At 34.9% G+C, this 14,233-nt stretch overlaps 4 protein-coding genes across 4 annotated transcripts; 3 read left to right on the top strand and 1 right to left on the bottom strand.

Moving 5' to 3' along the window:
• The first annotated feature begins 2,510 nt into the window (after positions 1-2,510).
• Positions 2,511-6,523, top strand: LOC106351486 (sugar transport protein 7-like). Its single transcript, XM_048768583.1, has 4 exons — positions 2,511-2,865; positions 4,754-5,073; positions 5,191-5,817; positions 5,899-6,523. The coding sequence occupies exons 1-4, from the start codon at positions 2,751-2,753 to the stop codon at positions 6,310-6,312; spliced, it is 1,476 nt and encodes a 491-aa protein (XP_048624540.1). The 5' UTR covers positions 2,511-2,750; the 3' UTR covers positions 6,313-6,523.
• Positions 6,524-6,567: 44 nt separating this feature from the next.
• On the bottom strand, positions 6,568-8,263 carry LOC106360734 (polyprenol reductase 2). Its single transcript, XM_013800387.3, has 6 exons — positions 7,901-8,263; positions 7,481-7,737; positions 7,205-7,412; positions 7,025-7,123; positions 6,866-6,937; positions 6,568-6,776 (listed from the first exon to the last, which is right to left on the bottom strand). The coding sequence occupies exons 1-6, from the start codon at positions 8,060-8,062 to the stop codon at positions 6,672-6,674; spliced, it is 903 nt and encodes a 300-aa protein (XP_013655841.2). The 5' UTR covers positions 8,063-8,263; the 3' UTR covers positions 6,568-6,671.
• A 2,716-nt stretch (positions 8,264-10,979) lies between these two features.
• On the top strand, positions 10,980-11,933 carry LOC106347045 (peptidyl-prolyl cis-trans isomerase-like). The gene has a single exon (XM_013786532.3). The coding sequence runs from the start codon at positions 11,264-11,266 to the stop codon at positions 11,777-11,779; it is 516 nt and encodes a 171-aa protein (XP_013641986.1). The 5' UTR covers positions 10,980-11,263; the 3' UTR covers positions 11,780-11,933.
• Positions 11,934-12,981: 1,048 nt separating this feature from the next.
• LOC106349968 (uncharacterized protein At4g02000-like) lies at positions 12,982-14,064 on the top strand. Its single transcript, XM_013789925.1, has one exon. It carries the CDS (start codon positions 12,982-12,984, stop codon positions 14,062-14,064), a length of 1,083 nt encoding a protein of 360 aa, XP_013645379.1.
• The last annotated feature ends 169 nt before the right edge of the window (positions 14,065-14,233 follow it).

Here is a 14,233-nt window from a genome sequence, read left to right on the forward strand (position 1 = left end):
AACCATATTATAAAAATTTAGATTTTTCTGTATATGTTATATTTTGAATTTTAAAAAATGACTATAAATCACTAAAACTGTTAAAAGTCTCACATTCAAATTTTGCGATCTATGGTTTAAAATTTTTGTTATGACAAAATATAAATGATTACAAAATCGTATAAGTAAAAGTCTAATTTAATTAATCATTAAGATTTAAATATATATATATATATATATATATCATTCTAAATTAAACTATAAACCATATTGAATAAATAAATATTTTAGTTTCAAAATTTACTTTGAATAATTTTTTTGATAAAAGTTTTGAACTAACATTGATAAATTTTTTTTAATTATCAATTACTAAAATTATTAATCTCACAATAAAAATTTTGTTATCAGTAATTTAAAGTTTTTGGTATTAAAAATACACATGATAAAAAAAAACATATGAGTAGAAAGCATCACTTAAAAAAAAATAGACATTAATATTAAAAATATACTATGTATGTTAATATCATTTAAATTTAATTACATATCCTATCAAATATTTTGTTTTAAATGTTTGGATTAATAAAATTGATTTATACGTTCGCACCAATTTAATTATATATTTAATAGTTACTGACTTTTAATTATTTAATATATATTTATAATTTCATAATATGTAAGAACATATAATACATAAAATAATTTGTATATATAATGTTTATTCCGCGCAAAACGCGGGTCTTAATCTAGTTTACATTAGTATTAAAGCCCAATGTGCTACGGGCTAGAACAAAATAATGGACGTAGTTTAATAATTTGATAAACCCGGATAAGCAAATAGAAAAAGTTTTGACACATGTCACTACATAGGGAAAAGATAAACCGTTTTGCAGATTTTTTTTTTTCCCTGTGGAAACATCATAGTCTAATGGTTAAAGTTCAAATACTTCTACATCCAAATTTAGGGTTCGAATCGCAGGCTATGCAATTTCTTGCAGATTACATATAATAGGAAGTCCATATTTTAATTTCCGGAGAAATCCTACGGCGAGGCACATACACTACATGTATGTTTCTCGCTAGAATCTTATTAAAAATAGGAACAGCTAATAGCAGTAAAGAGATAACAAACCATCTATCAACACTATAACCATACTAACATACAGTAGCAGCAGGTCAAAGAGTTAACTATGAAAATAGATGGCGAGTATGATTTATTAAACAATTATATAGACTACGGAAAAAAGACTTACAATGGATCTTCAACATGGTGCAAGTTCTAACCAGGCGTGGATCTTTCATAGGACGGTTCAGGTGATGCAGTTAGGTATAGATCCTCATAAGACATGTAGTATTGTTGGTTATCGAATCATCTATGTAATATTTCTCATAATTGTAATATCATAATAAATCAGCGTTAAAAAAAAATCGTAAACCAACCGCTTTGTAGATATTATGTATCCGACAACGCAAAACACAAGTACTCTGGTCGCCTTCTCCGATTATCACTAAAAGCTCTTCCTAACTGATCCATATTCCTCTTTTGCTAAAGCATCAACTGAAATAACTAAAACACTTAAATCTCGATGGATTGATAAAATCAAAGATTTACTAGTGGAATAAAAAGTACAAAATCTTCAGACATCTTCAAAGAAGGCTTCAAATATATTTTTATGATCTTCAACTGATCCGATCCATCTCAATTCTCACTAAAACGAAATTTGCATTCTCCTGAAACTTATATCGGCTAGTGAAGATTTATTCTATAACGTTGATTTTTCTATAAAGTTGATTTCATATAACGGTTGAACGTGAACTAGCTATATAGAAATTTTGGAATAGTATACCGGAATGCGCCGACTTGGTGGTTGATGCGAAGGCAGTACTAAACTATTTGAATTACATTTTTTTTGTTTTCAGTTAACATTAATATTAACAATTTAATAAACACGACAACGGTTGAGAACGTGAATTAGTTATCTAGAGATTTTGGAATAGTCTAGCAGAATCTGTCGGCTTGGTGGTGATGTGAAGCTAGTACTAGGATATTTGAATCTAGGTAATTTTAGTCAAAATCAGGCTTATACTCAACTTTGTATCTCTGTTTATCAAGTTTTCTATTTATAATATAATTTTTTTTAATAAAGAGTTCGGCATTTATTAATATATACTTTCTCTTTATTTCTTTTGCTTCTGAACTTCATTCAAATTTTATTGACTTAAAATTGTGGACTCAAATTTACATCTCCAACGATATTGTTGTCATTGCATCATTACTCATATTTAAAGCTACACAATGCAATTTTGTAGGAAATCATGTTCTTATAATCATTCTATATGTAAGCATATTGTTTTAAAAAATAGTTTATTCGCTCTCAAAATAATGTAAATAGATAAGGAATTGTGAAGAACTTCCCTACAACCCACATTTATTCCGTGGAGTTTCCTCTCATAATTAAAAAAAAAATAAATCATCGAAATAGAAATACATGCAAATAGCATGAAGACAAGATCAGAAAAAACCAAAAACACTTGTTTCTAATCAAAGCTAACATTCTACCAACACACAAGTTGATCAAACGCCCAATACGCAAGAGGAAACCAACTTGATAAAAACAAAATGAAACGAGCCACATAACACGGGTAACATAAAACGAAGGTGTTAGTGTAACTTTTTATTTGTTCGTTTGTTCTCGCAGGCTTGAGAATTTGAAGAGATTATCATTTAATGTAAGCCAAATAATTAGTACGTAGACGAAGGAGCACATAAAAAAATGGCAAATGAGAGAGCAGAGCAATACCAAGGGAAGACCACCGGGTTCGTCACCATAACTTGCCTTATTGCGGCCATTGGTGGATGCATGTTTGGATATGACATCGGAGTCGCAGGTACTAGTAAAAAATTAGTGCTCAAGTGTCTTAAACTACCGAAGTAGGCATGGGCGTTAAAGAACAATTCAGTGTTTTTTTTTTTTGATTTTTACGAATTAACTTCTTAGGCATTCAGGCTTCATCATATTATCATACATATATATATATATATATATATATATATATATATATATTCAGCTATATTCTTTCTCTATATTAGATCTATTATGGATCTGAATTTATTTTGTGTTCGCTTAATAATAATAATTTGGATCCGGGTATTTTCAGATATCATATAAAAATAAACCTAAAATTAAATATTTAAGATACTTATTTAGATTTCAAATACTCATTTTGGATACTAATTTGAATCTTTTGATAGGATTTTCCAGGTCTTTACGAGAATATTCGGTTTTGGGTTTTTTATTGTACCCATTCCAGTTCTGTTAATAATACTTTGAGTTCGTGTATATATCTTATATATTAAAATAGAAGTCATGACTTCTTTCATGTGTGAATTTTTTTTAATTTGGACCATCACTTAAAAATCTTATTAAATATATTTTATTAAGACTAATAATACATAGAATCTATAAAATACTTTAATCATAATATCTTTTGATATCTTTTCATTTTAAATATAAATATATTTATTTTAAAATTCTAACAAATTTGTTTTAAAAGATTTTTAGAAGATCTTCATTTTCGAAATTATATTTACATATTTTCACTAATTTTGAAATTATTTTGAAATGTTATTATACATTAATAAATTAAGTAATCATTTATAAAATGAAAAATAAAATATTCTGTAATATTTTATATATTATATAATCATAATCAATCATATTAAAAGAAAATTATTATATTGAGCTAAATATAATAAATTTTTATTAAATTTATAAAAATTTTAAATTTTGTTTTCGTCAGTATAAAATATTTATGTTCAAAAATAAAATCTAATATGTTGGTAAGATGTGTTTATAATTATATTTTAAAAATTCTAATAAATCTGTGTAAAAATATTTTAACAAGAATTTAATGTATTTTAAGTTATCGTTTATAAAATGAAAAATAAATAAATTAAATCCTATTTTATCTACTTTACAGTCATGATCATGTTAAAATATAATTATTAAACTTAAATAAATATGATAAAAGTATATTCAATTGATAAATTTATAAATTTTATTTTCATAAATATAAATTATTTATTTAAAAATATAATATGATGATAGAACGACTTAAAATTAGCAAACCATATAATACATGTCTAAAAATTAACATATGTTAGACTTTTGTATATACAATAATATATTATCTAAAATGAATAAGCATAAAAATATTAGAAAAAAATACAGTTTTGAAACACAGATCAGAATTTAGCATAAATTAAATACAAAATAATTTTTAAATATGTTTTCTCATGAATATATTAATTTTCTTAATAACTAAATGCAAATACAATAAGATAAATATATAATGAGAAGTGAAAATATATACGGTTTTAAATAATTGATTAATTATAACATGCAAATTATAAAATTATTGTATTTGAAATAGTTATATAAACATTTAACTATATGATTAACGTTAAAAATATATACCACTAATGTTTAAAAACAATAATTTATATATAGAAAAGTAAAAACAAACACCCGCGCGGTTGCGCGGATCAAAATCTAGTAGATATATTATACCATTCATCAAAATAATTTTACAGCTCTAAGTTCTAATTTTTTGGTCCGAGTTCGATTTGGTTGTGGGTTTTTTTCTTTCCATGTTTCATATTTTGAGTCCCACCTGATTTTATACCAACCTACCAACCTACAAGATCCATTTGGCTATCTCAGATTTTTTGGGTTTGGATCTTGAGTCACTCAAGGGCTTTGGCTGTACTTTACAGGTGGTGTCACGTCGACGGATGACTTCCTTAGGGAGTTTTTCTCCAACGTGTATGCCAAAAGGAGAAACGCTCATGAAAATAACTATTGCAAGTTCAACGATCAAGGACTTGCCGCATTCAACTCATCACTCTACATTGCTGGTTTGGTTGCCACTCTTGTGGCCTCACCAATCACTAGAAAATATGGACGTCGTGTAAGCATCATCTGCGCTGGGATCTTCTTCCTAGTTGGAGCTGCTGTGAACGCTGGTTCGATCAACCTCCCCATGCTTCTTCTCGGACGGATCATGCTAGGCTTTGGAGTAGGATTTGAATCCCAGGTTGTGTGAGAGAATTTAATGTGTAAAAATAAAATAAAATAAAATAAATGTGTAACGAAAAAAACACAGAATCTTTAATTACCTGACTAGATATTATCTCTTTTTTTTTAATTACAGGCAGTTCCTGTTTACTTATCAGAGGTGTCACCAACCCATATAAGAGGTGCTCTCAGCGTTTTGTTTCAGTTGGCAACAACTCTTGGGATCTTTTCAGCCAACATGATCAGTTACGTGACGCAGAAGCTTAGTCCTTGGGGATGGAGGCTGGCTCTTGGTACAGCTGCTTTTCCAGCTCTGCTCATGTCTCTCGGAGGCTACTTCCTTCCCGAGACTCCCAACAGCTTGATCCAAAGAGGGTTGGCTGAAAAAGGCCGCCATGTCCTCGAGAAGCTAAGGGGAACTAGTAACGTCGACGCCGAGTTTCAAGATCTGATAGATGCCAGCCTCTTGGCAAACTCCATCAAGCATCCTTTTAGAGACATTCTGGAGAAACGCCACAGGCCTCAGCTTGTCATGGCGGTTCTCATGCCTATGTTTCAGATTCTCACTGGCGTGAACTGCATTCTCTTTTACGCGCCTGTTATGTTCCTCACGATGGGATTTGGGGAAAACTCTTTGCTCTACTCGGGAGTTCTATTAGGGTTTGTCCTTGTTCTTTCGACTTTTGTTTCTATCGGGTTAGTGGACAAGCTAGGACGACGACCTCTGCTCTTAAGCGGCGGATTACAAATGATCACCTGCCAGGTAAGAAGATCATCAACCTTTTTTATTTACTGACCCTACAATCATCACCGATTCACCAATGCAACTCATGTTTGGACGCAGATCATAGTCTCGGTGATCTTGGGATTGAAACTTGGTGACAGCCAAGAGCTGTCAAAAGGATACTCCATCATGTTGGTCATCTTCTTTTCACTCTTTGTTCTCGGATACGGATGGTCATGGGGTCCTCTTGGCTACACTGTACCGAGTGAATTGTTTCCCTTGGCCATCCGTTCCGCAGGGCAGAGTATCACCGTTGCTGTCAATCTCCTCTTCACCTTCATCGTGGCTCAGGCTTTTCTTTACCTCCTATGTGCACTCAAGTTTGGTATTTTTCTTTTATTTGCTTGTTGCGTTTCTGTGATGACCATCTTTGTCTACTTCATGTTGCCTGAGACCAAAGGAGTGCCAATTGAAGATATGTCACTCATTTGGACCAAACATTGGTTCTGGAAGAAAATGTTGCCTGAAAACTAGCTATAAGACCAGCCGTGTACAAAGCACTAAAGCAGTTTGCCTAGAACTACAGTAAGGAAAACCATTTCCATCTAACCTAATAATTGATTATGTACAAATGTTTTCAAATTCATTACAGTTTCTGCTGCATTACTAATAACTTTTGCATTTTTTCCCTCAAAAATGTATATATCTTTTTATCATTGTTCTAAAAAAGTATATTTTTCTCGCACACGTACGGTTAAGTTTGTTTTAATCTAATCAGACACGTGTGTATTTGATAGAATGTTGTATTTTATTTGTACATCTAACAGCATTTTTGCGTGAATATTCAACAACCGTACAACCTTGACTAAGTTGTGTTCTATCTCTTAAACAATTTAGTAAACAAAAGGGAAAATGGCATTCCGGTTAGCCGGATAATTCTCAAACTTCCGGAGATACCACCGGTGAGTTTCTCCAGCTGCTAATGTCAGATTCCAAACCTACAAAGAAATGACATAAATAAAATTTCTCTGAATCCAAACAAAACATTTCATTAGTAATCTTGACAAATAAGGAAAGTGCACCATACCACGAAACCAAAGAGTAGCCAGATGGTTGCATCTGTTCCTCCACTCGCAATCAGCAAACCCGCATATAAAACCTTATATTACAGAGCATCATATACGATTTAGTGAAGACAAGGAAAGAAGAACATGAAGATGTCACTACTAGGGGGAGATATCATTACGATTTCTGCCAAGTAATGTGGACTAGAAACGATCTCAAACCAATCTCCATGTGGTATTATGTACTCTTTCACTTGGCTAGGACTTTCTCGAAGCGAGCCCTGCAGAAACATTTTTTTATAATCTCTCATGATCTAAACACACATACAAACAGTGAGATCCAAATGTTAAAGAAAACATACGAGAATTGCGTGACAGCGTCGTTGATGTAACCATCCCCACATAAAAACGGCTGCACCAATCAACTGGCACCATCCGAGCTTCACCAAAGGGATTAAAGAAGATAACAAATCAAACTCAAGGGCTGAGGAGGTATGGCTTTTTCCAAAGAATGTTACCACCTCTGGAGCTATATTGACGCAGAGTGATAAAGGCGCTGCTGTATAGAAACTAAAAAAGCTCAAATTAAAACTCAATCAAAACTAATAAGACAATTTTTTTTTTATTGAGAGACTTACAACAATCCAGCGAGGTAGCCAAGGATGCTCATCCGAGCAGAAGGGCTATACTTGAAGACATAGAATGACTCTAGAAGGCGTCTCAGAACTTGGATCTCCATCAGGAGAAGTAGAAACACTGCTCGCCACACTTCGAACCGATGCTGGAAAGGAGTCATTTTGAAAGCATACATCCACGTGGCAGCGAGCAGAAGAGTCGTCCACGCCACACCGAGAACATAGAAGTGAGCAAAGTGTTTCTGAGGAAGTGTCCACTTCTGCACTGTTTCAAAACAAGAAACTGAAACAGAACACTTGTGAAACTAAAAAGCTGAGATCAAATTTCAATCGGATTAACAAGGAAGGTGGAGAGGAATAGCAAGAACAAATTTCAATCCTTTCTCACGGTAACTGAATAAAGTGATAAACTTTGATGAATACCTGAGAAGACGAGGAGGGCTGGAGAATCTTGCCTCTCCTAGCGAAACCCAAAACGAGTTGGTGAAAAGTTGTCAGCTTTGAATTGGGTATCGAAGCAATCACCATAGGAAGTATAGCAGCGATCCAAGCTACTCTAACCAACCAAACTATCCCCAATTCCATTCTCTTCTTCTTCTTCTTCTTGAGAGTGAGAACCAGTTGTGAAGTCACTTTGTTTGGTCCTTTCGATCACAATCCACGTGTGGGAATGGATCACTGTGTTGATAAGGTTTTTGTGATCTCTCTAATTATAGTGATGATGACCAGCACTCAGCGTTCACATTGTTTAATTTTTTTTTTTGTCACTAAACATCGTTTGATAACTAGATCTCTGTTTATGCGGTTTCGGGTTGGATTCGATGGATGAGCTCTCGTCGGAGGACGATCTCTCCGTTGGTAAAGGGTGATGTTTCGAGCGAAGCTTTCTTCTCGGTGCTGGTGATGAATGGAGGCGGATGAGATTTCGAACTGGCGATTGATGCTCTCCGATAATGGAAATACATGAGTTGAAGGCGTTTGCGGTGAAGAGGGTGTCCCGGTGAATCGATGGTTGGTTCACCGGTGGTGGCTTGAAGCGGGGGTGTTGTCGTGGCTCGAAGCGGCGGCGCCTCGTTTTGGTTCTAGGGTTTCTCTAGGTGGGCTTTCGACCTATGTTTAAGGGGTTAGACTGTCCTCGTTGGACTTTGTAAGGTTCTGAGCTTGACCCTTTAATCAAATAAATTCTTGACGAAAAAAAAAAAAAAAAAACCTAGATTGTGCAGGTGACCACCAGAAATTAGGGTTGGCCAAAATATCTGCTTCTGAAAACTCAAATCAAACCAGACCCAAAAAGGTAGTATAAACCCGAATCAAAATTTGTCAAAATACCAGAATGGATCAAAAAATTTAACAATTCGAAGAACCGGAACTAAAACAACTCCGAACCACAATTTTTTTGATACCTTAAAATATCTGAATCATAGTTAAACATTTAAATATATATTATTTATTTATAGATAAAATATACAAAAAATATCCAAAATTCTTGAAAATATCAAAATTATCCAAAATAACCACAAAAAATATAGCTAAAAATAGCTAAAATTACTTAAAACATAAGATAAATTTCCTAAATATCTATCAGTTCTCCGTCCAAATATTCAAACTAGACCAATTTTTTGTTAGTTTTAGATATTTTATCATACAATATTCAAATTTATATGTTGTGCTTTTTAGTTTTTGAATTTTTAAGATTTTTATTGATGTTGAATTTTAAATTTTTAACATAACTGAAATGTGTGCTCTAAATCTAGACCGAACTTGAAAGGATCGGTACGAAAATTTATAAATATTCAAATGGAGCTGCAATCTCTAACTCCGGAAATCAAAATTCGAAATGAGCCAAAACAAACCTGGATAAATACATGAATCGTCATCCCTATCAAAGAGAGGTATTATGTTTTTACCTCATTTTTGTACCATTATTCATGTTTATTTTCATTAGAGAGGGATTTTCTCAAATACCTTAAGTACGAAGTTTCGTTACAGAAACAAAAAACTCTTATACTCTTTACTTTATAGATATATATAAATATAAGTAATTATTAAAATAAATAATAATCATAAAAATCATAGTTTTTGATAAAATGCTAGAAACAACAAAAAAATCGAAAGGGAAATTCTAATTATACTTCAAATTTCATACCATTTTTCAAAATTGTCTTTAAATGATAACCATTTTTATAAATGCTTAAATTTATTATGAAAAAGAAAAAATTAACCCTCTTACATCGTTTATAAAGGTTTAAAAATTATTTATACAAGTTTATAAACCCAATATCAATACTAAACCGTACACAATAATTACTAAATCCTAAATTCAAATGTTAGAGTATTTTTGAAAATTGATATCCAATTTAATGTATTTCTAAGTAATTTTTCAATACTAAACCATATTTTAGTATAGTTTAAATGGAATCATTTTTCATATAATTGAAAGAAAAAACAACGAACCAAAATGAAAAAGAACATGCAAAATCAGAGTTCTTTGAAAATGAATATTTGATTCAAAACAGAAAAACCGAAATATGTATTGAATTTGTTTCATTCTTATGTGTTGCACTATTTTTTTTTCTCACTATTTTTTTTTGTACTTATAAAATGCTACATTGGAGTCTTGGACTATAATTGTCTTCGTCAACGCCGTTAAGGATCGTCTATGGTCCTCTCGGAGGTTAGAAGAGAGGCGCTTCACATTAGACAAACGAAGCTTCGACATCGGCGTGACGGCTCCCTATAGAAGAAGCTGCTCCTCTGGTTCTCGGAGGTGGAGTGTGGTGAGACTCAGAGCTCCTCCACCTGGTCAATGGGAGAGTTATGAGGCTTGGGATACACACTTAGGAGCAATGCATTCGCAGTACCGTATTGAATGTCAAATCCGTAGCCTTGCTCCTTCTACTTTGCAGGGACCCAACTTGACCGTAGATGGTGCCAAAGCCTCAACCCGACCTTCAAAGATACAAAGCTTTGCTCCTTCGCTACCGGTATAGCTTAAGTGGGAATACGCACCCTGAAGGGTGTTGGAGGCAGCCGGTCTTGATAATCACTCAAATCTTTTGGTGTTGGTTGCTTCGGTTTAGTAATTGGAATTCCTTTTTTAGGAATGTCGTTGGTTAAGGACTAGCTTTATTATCTGGTTTTAGTGGTAGAATTAGGTGGTTTAAGAGGCGGTTCATTTTGAGTCGTGGGATGAATTCGGCTCGTCGTGGTGAAAAATGCATCGACGTATTGATTTGGGTAGCGTATGATCCTTCTAAGTGTTCCTTGGTGATACTAGATCGCGTCGATGTATGTGGGATTGAAAATCTTTCGAGGTTGAAAATCTTGTAATCACTTATTTGGATAATGAAAGTTATCGTTGAGCAAAAAAAAAAAAAAAAAAAATTGGCTTCGTCAACGACACAAAGCAAAACAAGAACCAGAACCAATTGGGAAATTTACTTCACTATCCGGCCCACCTTACCAAGCCGAAGCTCACTTAGTGAAACGATGTCGTATAACCATAGTTCCGCGAATCGTGTTCTTATCCAGTAAAAAGTGGAAACAACATATTCTCTGCCTCGGATCCACGCAACTTTTAACCCTAGTCAGATTCAACCTAACCACAGTTAACCTCACCCCTCCAGGATTCTCCCACGTGGACAAATCGACGATCAGTAAAATATTCTTTTTTTAAATTATTCCATCGCTTTAATTCGTCCTCTCCCTATATCAGTCCCCTCTTCGTCACCCCTTAGCTAAATCACACCAAAACCCTAATCTCTCAAACCTTCTCTCAAACACAAAATGGTTAACCCTAAAGTTTATTTCGACATGACCGTTGGCGACAAAGCCGCCGGCCGCATCGTGATGGAGCTTTACGCCGACACAGTCCCCGAGACGGCCGAGAACTTCCGTGCTCTCTGCACCGGCGAGAGAGGAATCGGCAAATCCGGAAAGCCACTCCACTACAAGGGCTCGGCTTTCCACCGCGTGATCCCCAAGTTCATGTGCCAAGGAGGAGATTTCACCGCCGGGAACGGAACGGGAGGAGAGTCGATCTACGGCATGAAGTTCAAAGACGAGAACTTTGTCAAGAAGCACACCGGTCCGGGTATTCTCTCCATGGCTAACGCTGGTTCGAACACGAACGGATCTCAGTTTTTCATTTGCACTGAGAAGACATCGTGGCTCGACGGGAAGCATGTTGTGTTCGGTCAAGTTGTCGAAGGGATGGATGTCGTTAGAGACATTGAGAAGGTTGGATCTGACAGTGGAAGGACTTCTAAGAAGGTTGTGATCGCTGACTGTGGTCAGCTTTAGATCTGATGAGGGGAAAAAGAGAGAGGTTGTTGATCCAATGGTAGCTTTGTGTTTTTTCTCTGTTGTGTTTTGTTTTTTGTTCTGGTTTTCTTGGGTTTTCTCTGTATTTCTATGGCTACCATTGAATAATAATGATAATGATTAATCTTAGTTATTATTGCTCTAATTAAATCTGTTTTAACAATATTATCAAACTCCTTATTCGGAGAATAGTAAAGCTTTATATAAAATAAATTAACAAATGTGTGGAAAAGTTGTGATTTGAGTGAAACTTATACGTTAATAGATAATGACACGTTGTATTGTTGCTCTGTCCCTAAGTTAGTCTGCATAAAAGTTTATTATCAAACACGTTCTTTGAATAGTCAAAGGTTTATATAAAAACGAAAAGAATTTGTAGAAAGAAAAACTTGCGACGAGTATCCAATAGTACATTACTACATATTTGACGCATTAAATAGTAGTGTAAATTCGGAGATTTTTATAGAGAATGGATGTGATTTGTCAGATCTTTAGATGTCATGGAGCCATTGAAAAGGAAATGTTTATTGAATGGATTTTTATTGTACTGCTATTTGTGGTCATGTTTTGCACACGAGGAAGAAAGTTAATCTATGGCCCAGATATGAATCTGTAACCATTGTTATGAGGCTCCACTACCATATTTTACAGGCCCAATTGCTTTCGATTACGACATTTGTAATAATAAGAGTAATTGCACTCTTTTTTTTTTTAACCACGTAAATTTTATTAAATTGTAAAAGGATGATACAAGAATTCACCGATCCTTGCTCTAAGGGGTGATTTCTCTTCATTTTCTTCTCTCTCTAAGGGGTGATTTCCGGTGATTTTTTAGTGCGGTGGTTACTTGCTTTTATTAAATTTTCTCTTCCCTCACCGTGAGTGGGTTCTATTGACGAGCATTTGCTACGGTCGAGTTACTTTTAGAAAGTCCTTATTTCTCTTAAATCAGCTTATTTTCTTTCCATATAATTTCGATCCAATTTCCTTTTCGACTTGGGTGTTTCCGATCTTGGCTTCCCTCTTTTCCAAGTTTTCCTTTGGTCATGATATCCCAAAAAATCATGATTGAGTTTTGTGTTATTAAAGGAAATTTCACTTCAATCACGTTAGATCTTTTACCTAAAAACTCGCGTTTTACTTTCTCTTCCGTCGTCGGAAATATCAGTTGTCGAGATACTATGGCTGATTTGTTGCACAAGGCGATCCAAGCAATGTCACTTGAAGAGGAGGAACCTCTGACACTCCCCGATAGCCCAAGGTTTAGGGTTGTGGACGAGAATCAGATAAGTCTTTTGGGACGCTTATTGAATCCAGATTGTCAATCAATGTCAAGAATGATTGAGTATATGCCAACAACATGGCGAGTTTATGATAGGGTTCGTGGGATTGCCTTATCCCGAGATAGGTTCCAGTTTGTTTTCCAACGGGAAGAGGATCTTCAAACGGTCTTGAATGATAGGCCCTGGTCTTACAACCATTGGGCCATGGCGCTGGAGCGATGGACATCCAATCCTCCTCAGGATTTTCTGCAGTCAATTGATGTGTGGATTCGGATCCGCAACATTCCTGCTATCTTTTTCACAGCGGAGACGATGTTCAAACTGGCTTCAGAAGTTGGTGTGGTGGAAGAGATATCATATGATCCTAAGGTATCTCATACCAAGGACTATATTCGTGCTCTGGTGCATTTCAATACTAATAAACCAGCTAAAGCTTTCCGCAAACTCAAAGTTCCGAAAGGAGGTACAGTGGCTATAGAGTTTGAATATGAGAAAATACACAAGAGGTGTTTTCATTGCCTGCGTCTCACTCATGAAAAGGTGAGATGCCCTTTGTTGAGGAAAGGAGGTAGCAGTGGTAACAAGGCTTCTGTTGGCCCTAGAGTGCAATCTGGTGGTCCGGTTATCACAGAACCGTTAGATGGTCCTCCTGGTTTCCCTGTTCTGTTTCCGGAACTATCAAGAGAAGACCGTAAGATGGCGATGCTGTACATCTCTCACGCTGATGAAACTGAGCGTCGAGCTCGTATTGAAAGGGTGAAGCAAGGCACTGAAGATAACAAAGTAGCGTCCTCTGTTCATCTTACTCGTATTACGAAGGAGTTAGATAAAGGGAAGGGACATGTGTTCTCATACACTGAGCTCTTGGAATCACAACATTGTGGTGCTACTCATCAGATTACTGCGGCACCCGCTCAACATCCTGGAGAAAAGAGTGATGATGACACTGAATCCTCAGGATCAAAATTCTCAGCCTGTTAAGCTCCACTGATTCCATTGGGCTCGGGTTTTCAGCTTGGCCCTTCTTCGGAAGGGCGAGTCCTTGGGAATGTTGGTTCAAACAGGTCATTAAAGAGACGTCAGTCTTCATGGAAAAGAAGAGGTTCTGGAAGAGATACAGCTCCTGTTCTGGCACAACATGGTTCGTCAT

The sequence above is a fragment of the Brassica napus genome, chromosome C9 (assembly GCF_020379485.1).
Source record: "Brassica napus cultivar Da-Ae chromosome C9, Da-Ae, whole genome shotgun sequence".
Lineage (NCBI taxonomy): Eukaryota > Viridiplantae > Streptophyta > Magnoliopsida > Brassicales > Brassicaceae > Brassica > Brassica napus.